The following is a 7,191-nucleotide window of genomic DNA, read 5'->3' as shown; positions in this document are numbered from 1 at the left end:
CGTAACTTTTTTTTTTTTATTATGAATGGTCTTACTATGGCCACAGACTAGCCGAGGCGTAGACGTGGCCTACGATGGAGCGAGCTCGCCCAGAAGGTGCCTGTTCCCTCTTGATTTGAAGGTTGCCGAGTTATAAGAACACGGAAATATAGACGCCGGCAAGGAATTCCATTCCTTGGCAGTGCGCATAAGGAAAGTAGAAGCAAAGCGCTTCGTGCGAATTGGTGGAATATCTACCAAGTAAGGATGGAAACCGGCCGTGCGTCTAAAAGTCCGATGGTAGAATGGGGACGGTGGAATAAGCTCATGTAGCTCTTGGGCACACTCCCCGAAGTGCAACCTGTAGAATACCGACAGGCTGGCGACTTTCCGCCTATGGGCCAAAGACTGAAGCTTAGCCGTTAGCTTCTTGTCGCCAATCATCCTCCTGGCTCTGCGCTCCACTGAGTTCAAAGCGGCGAGTTGGTATTTAGCTGAGCCATCCCACAGGTGGCTGCAATACTCCATACACGATCGGACTTGAGCTTTGTAAAGTGTTAGAAGCTGTCCAGGTGTGAAGTATCGCTTTATTTAGGATGCCCAGCTTTCTGGCCGCAGTTTGTGCTTTAGACTCAATGAAGCTGCCGAAGCTGAGGATTGAACTCAGCTCCATGCCGAGGAGTTCCAGGCTGTCGGTAATAGGTACAGATGCACCTCGGAAAGAAGGAGTCAGATCGAATGGACTCCGTTTTGCGGAAAATAGGCACGCCTGCGTTTTGGAGGCATTGAACGTGACCAGATTGTCATCCTCCCACTGGGAAACGAGACTAAGGGTCAAGTTCATCCGCTCAACCATGGCCTCTCTCTGTGAACGTATATCCTCCCTGCTGTTCCTTGCACTAGCCAAATATTATTAAACTATTTAAAGGTTCCTTTCGGGCAAATAATTAATTTGGAAATAAAATTCAATGTTTTATTTATTCATATTTCCTAGAATTTGTAAGTATCTAAAGTACATGTAGGTATATTCACTTCAGCAGAAAGAAAAGATCGTGTATTTAAGGGATAAAATGCTCACCCTATAAGGACTCTATCTTCATAAATACGATTTCTCTCGCCCCGGGCAAAATAAACTTTGTTTCTTCAATATCTACAAAACAAATATTTGATGTGAGTTATTTTCCCTATACACTTTGATTATGGGATACCTTAAAACATGGAAAGTGTGAATATAAATAAAAGAAATCAAAGTTTGAACTGTTTATATTTTTCATTCTGGAACTCATAGTTATGTATAACATATAATACTTACACTAACTATCCAACTACTTAATAATATCACATATCACCAGCGAAAACCTCATCAAGAGTACATTAAAATTGATCGTATTTGATACTTTAGACAGAAAAAAAAAATTCGTTCACTGTACTTGGCAAGTTTTAGGCGGCTGCCTGACCGACAGATATCAGCGAAAAGCTAGTCGTTATAATGTCATTGTGTGCGTCCAAATTTTATCGTTACTTTATCGTATGACGGTCTCAAGTTATATCTATGCCAGGCATGATTATTGATGAATCTCAAACGCTGCAGCGCATTATCCTAAAATATATTCGTCACCATACCGATCATTGTGGTGGGCATACACTTAACGAATACTTATAAAATTAAAGATATAATAAACTAGTGTGGACGTATGTACTTATAGATACATGCGTCAAGTTCCTTATACTATAGATTACAATAAATGTTTGTAAGTACTGTAAAACGTAACATAAGCCGTTAAGAAATAATACTTCATAATAAGGCTTCTATAAAACATAAAGTCAGTAAGTACAAATTCGGTTTTAAAACTCATATAAGCTTTATCATAGTATACATTGCACTGTTGCCTTATATAATACTGTTATAACTTACGTTAAATAAAATTTAAAAATTAATAATCCAGAACTGACTAAAATCGTTGTTAAACTACCCAATATACTTGTTGCAGACGAAGTGGTTCCATTCATATATATCACCGGCCACCATTGCGTTATAGATATATGATTATCATCATTAGGTTTAGGAGTTGTATCATGTTCTATCATATTATCAGGCATATAATTCCCACATCTAGGGAAGTTCCTCGGTACTGGGGGCATATCTTTATGTTCTCCTACTTTGAAAACTAGCGCCATACCTATTTCAACATGGAACTCTATATGACAGTGGAAAAGCCAGTAGCCTGGATTGTCTGCTTTGAATCTGATGACTGTGTATCCACCGTCCGGTACTGTGACGGTATCTTTTATGGGTGCGTTCTTAAGATTACGTTTTAAAAGCCCTGCTTCATCCCAAGCTTTGACTTCTTCAATAGTAGTATCCGTACCTAATCTTCTCAAACCTACTACTCTAAAGCTATGTCCATGTAAGTGGAAGGGATGGTTAGCATCAAAAGTGATACCTTCGTCAAGTATGACGATTTCAACGACAGAATTCAGTTTGACGGACAGAACGTGGGGGCATTCGCAGTAGCCCTCCCTGCACTCGTCGTCGACGCTGGACATGTTGCAAAAGTTGTGGGGATCTGGCCTGTCGATGAGGAGGGGGCTGGAAGGCATCTTCATGCTGATGTGGTTGAGCTGTGGCGTGTAGAGGCGATTCTTCTTCTCCGGCACTAGACAACAACAAACAATACAATGAAAAAGTTATAGGAAGTTATAGATATACGGTCTCCCGTTCAGTACAGATCGAACGAAAGAAAATTTTATCATGGCGAATGAAAATTTAATACGGCCTCAGGAGCTATTACCGATTAGATAAGTGAAAAGTAGAATATAACTAAATGTTTTAGCCTAATTATCTTAAGGATGACTCACACTAGAACGGTTGGGGTCCTGGTCGAGGCATCTGACAGTTCGTTTTCTATAGAAAGCGATCATCAATCATAGAAAACGAAGTGTCTGACGCCTCGGCCCGGACCCGGACCGTTTTAGCGCGGGTCATCCTTAATTCTTCTCTTTACTTCTGTAAAGCTAAGATGGCCGGCTCTTTATCATTTGTCACCATGCCTGTCACGTTCTAACAAATATGTAAGTGCGAAAGTGACGTATGGCATGACAGGTGACAAAAATGCGACCAAGATACCTCTTCTGGACTTGAATTGAATGCGAGACTCACCTTGATAATATCCGTAATAAGGAGACTTGTGAAAATGCGAATTGTTCTTCGCATAGAAGTCATAAGCCACGTAGAACTGGTAGTCAGGAACCTCCTTCAGTCTGTCATCGTAGCCAGCTAGACTCCTCATTTCTGCCACGCTGATGGTCTCGTTCTCCTCTTCTCCTTTGTTGAGGGCGTTCAGTTGCTGCAGGAGAAAAAAAAGCGTGATACACTTGACGCCTTTCAATGTGGAGACGGATCAGGGCCGGGACACGTGACCAGAGGAATCCCAAAGAAGGACTTGGGATAGTTCGTATCATGGAAACTATAATTCTACGCAGACAAAATTGTAGGCATACCTAACCTAATACTATATTATTCTAAATTATAGTCTCGAATAATTTTCTAGTGTAAAACACATTTTATATTTCTGTACCAATCTCTATATCCCCTTATATATATATAAGTCCCCAATCCGCATTGGGTCAGCGTGGGGACTATAGCCCAAGCCCTCTTGCGAGTGAGAGGAGGCCTGTTCCCAGCAGTGGGACGTATATAGGCTGAATGATGATGATGATGAATCTCTATATTGCAGTAGCTATTAATAAGCCGTTAAACTTTAACGGAACTGTTGTCACGGCGCGACAATATGACGTAATTCCAAAATAGCTTAACAGAAAGGTGAGCGGTTTGCCGCTGCGATTAGCGCCTGTTCAAGTATAGTTGAAATCGTTATCAGTATTTTGACTCTAAAACCAATCATTAGTATAAGTAAAATATTTGACTAATATTGCTTCGTGAAAACATAAGCAACATAAACTAATTTATTAGATAATTAAACGCTTTAACGGGTTAACGCAATATTTTTTTTTTCTGACGTTTCAGCCAGGTTGCACTAGCTGTGGTCACGGAAGACTGACGTCCCAGCGAAATGTCGATGGAGATATTGGTAAACAACACTAAACTTAAAGTCTTTTGAATTTTCATTATGCTACGAGGTCAAGCCTGCAGCGGTATCATGGCCGCGTTTTTATCACCTGTCATGTCATGCGTCATTTTCGCACTTACATACTTGTTAGAATGTAACAGGCATGATGAAAAATGATAAAGAACCGGCCATCTTAGCCCTTCTGATTCAGATAAAACAATATGTTTTCGTTTTTAACTGGTTTTGATCCGTTTGAACTTTAACAATTTACCAAAATGTAGGTCGTGCGTGAGATGCGCGTCAATCACCAAAACGATCGTTACCAAAACATAGTTACAGAACTACGTTATTGTCCAGAGTTCATAATTCGCTCAGTGGTCTCAAGCCTAAATACTACAAGATGCTTCGAGGTCATCGTACTCATTGTAATATTTATATTGTGTCACATTACCCCCACGGGCGCTAGTTCGAGTCTAGACAGTTAGCTCAACTTCGCTGCACTAGAACAGGGTTGTTAGCTCCAGGATTAAAACAACACTTATGACCAATTAGAATGAACGACAATAGTTCAGTATTTCTGAAGCAGATCTAGAATTATTAATGTTTCCGAAATGAAGATAACGTTTGTGTGAAGTTTAATATTCGTGAAGTGTTTTCTTTTCAAGCTTGTGTTTTATTTCACTTAGCCTAGCTAATGTTAGTTTAGGCGTTCCTAGAAGTAACTTTTAAGTCATTTTCCTAACACCCATTATAAAAATCAGTTTGAATTTGGATCTTATTGCTCGATAATACAATTAACAATTGAATGCGCTTTTCGATGGCTGCTATACTTATATTATACAACTGTTATAACTGCAGCATATTCGGCCCGTTTTAGTACTATCGTCCGCACAAATAACTAACAAATTGTAAACCTTATTGCACTGGGATAAGGTCCAGATGATAACTAAGAGTGTTGTTGTTAGTACAATCAGCATCAAAAATAACGGATCATACTACGCGTCAAAAGTATCTGGGTACCATTCTTTAATAACTGAAGAAAAAGAGATAAAGTCGGACCAAGTTAACTCTTTATGGCATTTTCAGTGACAAAGTGAGAAAATGTCATCATTAATGTCAAATTTCTTTGAAAATATGACGTGTATAATGACAATCCCTCAATTTGGTTTGTTTAATTCGATGCAAAGTTAGCTTAGAGGGACTCAATGACAATACAATATAAAAGACAATACTTCTGACAAATACTTTTCGCTGCATGCATGTCGTCCCTGGGAGCCAGTGGCTGCAGTGTGTTAGAGATCGCTCCCGGTGGCGGGCTATGGATGGGGGAGGCCTATGTCCAGCAGCGGACGTCAGTGGCTAGGTAGGTGGGTAGGTAAATACTTTTGAATGCAAACTGTAGAAATATGTCACTATTTGGAAGAGTTACTCCAGGGTGACAGATACATTTGGCTCGTTGTTTCATCTGCTACTATTATTGCTGACTGTACAGATTACGTTTAGTACTCCGCTAAGCCTAGCTCGGTTATATCGCAGTGTTAACTCCATAATATTATGCAGGGTGTTCGTTTTTATTGCACACTAGTTAACGGATTTACTTTATTGTAGATTTTGTATTCTGGTTTCTCATTTGTATCTAAATAATTGTGTTTTAAGCATTATCCGAGAGGTTTAAGGAAAGTTTATTCTGTGTTAAGGCGGTAACTGAAAACGGAGAAGTGCCTGTAAACAATATTCTGTATATATCAAATCACAAAGTATTTTTGATGAATGTTGAAAAATAAAAAAATTCAAATAAATGCGTAAAACTTCGATTGTATCAAAGCGGCTTTTTGGCAGCGGCGACGGGTTCAAGTGACTCTTCTTAAGGCGACGGTAGCGGTGGGTAAAATATCAGATTCTGTCAATTTACCCCATTTCACACACAAGCGCACTTCACGCACACTACCTCACTTTACTGGGACAGGTCAGTGACCCATCATGTTTTTTTAAGATTGGACTTTTAGTTTAGTATTGACCACTAGCCTCCTTTGAGGGTAAAAGCATTCCATTTAAAGATGAAAGAGAAACAATGCATTTAATCTTGCTTTCCTTGTCTGTTCATGTCACACGTGACGTACCTATTTAATTCATTTGATTGTTGACTGTTTTACTACCTACTATTGCTTTGTCGAGATACGCGTTTTGTACAATTAAAGCGAATAAAACAAGATGTCATTAAGTCAGATGTAAAATGTTATTTACTACCTACTCTATACGGTTTTTCATAAGGTGCAAAATCCATTCAATAGGAATTTAAATAAATAAAGTTTCAGCAGGGTGGCAATTCCATTTTGGCGGATAAAGCGAAACAGAATAGTTCTATCGAACCTGCTTACAAATTTTCACGAGAATCAGTTGAGAAATGTGATCTGCAAAGGAGAACATACAAAAGCATTTTTGCCCAAGCTGAAACGGAGACCTTTGCTAACGCTCGGCCAATGATGGTTTAGGTACACCTATAAAAAATGATTGTCCCTGCTGTAATTTTAATATCTTTATATTTCAACCGGTATAGTTTTACCTTCAAAAATAATCGGTATCGCTAAACAATAGCGGTACCTTACTACTTATACGTTCACGAAATCGGTATCTGCATAACTTGATTGTTAGTAAACTAACCTGGAAAATAATCTCAAAATCACCGAAACATTTATGTACAGTCCTGCAATAATATGTTACGTCATTAGCGCCAACTTTGCCTCCAGGGAAACTTTGCCCAAAACGACAATTTTAAACAAATTCGTTAATGTAGATAAATTGATAATAGTTATGGCCACCCTGCTGTTTTTAGTAGAAAATTGGTTATATTTCTGACAAAGTATATGCCAAACTTGTGCATAACTTGACTTGGGAATTTTGAGTTTGAGCGAGTTGTCTAATATAGGGTATATTTCGGCGGGCAAAAAATTGATAAATAATGAATGCAAGTAGAAAAAATTGAGAACCCTTTGACAAATATTTCCGGGTTTCAGTTATAACACATGAAGCATAGATTATGTCTATTGAGATTTAAACTAATACACAAAAGTTTTAGCGGTGGGCAAAGTAATCCGGTAATTTGGCATCCATACCAACATTGCCCACCACCAAAAACGGATTA

General features: G+C 38.9%; 1 protein-coding gene across 2 annotated transcripts in view; it reads right to left on the bottom strand.

The window, feature by feature from the left end:
* Window positions 1–1,224: 1,224 nt before the first annotated feature.
* Window positions 1,225–7,191, bottom strand: part of LOC134802410 (uncharacterized) — a 204,206-nt gene continuing 198,239 nt past the window's right edge. For both annotated transcript variants that reach the window (XM_063775078.1, XM_063775070.1), the window contains exons 10-11: window positions 3,140–3,326; window positions 1,225–2,636 (exon numbers count right to left, since the gene is read on the bottom strand). In XM_063775078.1, the coding sequence (XP_063631148.1) occupies window positions 1,891–2,636; window positions 3,140–3,326 (933 nt within the window). In that variant the 3' untranslated portion in view covers window positions 1,225–1,890. The remainder of the gene's footprint in view (window positions 2,637–3,139; window positions 3,327–7,191) is intronic.

This window comes from Cydia splendana, chromosome 2 (assembly GCF_910591565.1).
Source record: "Cydia splendana chromosome 2, ilCydSple1.2, whole genome shotgun sequence".
In the NCBI taxonomy this organism is placed as follows: Eukaryota; Metazoa; Arthropoda; class Insecta; order Lepidoptera; family Tortricidae; genus Cydia; species Cydia splendana.
Note: the sequence above shows the minus strand (reverse complement) of the source record. Positions and strands in the feature narration are given on the sequence as shown.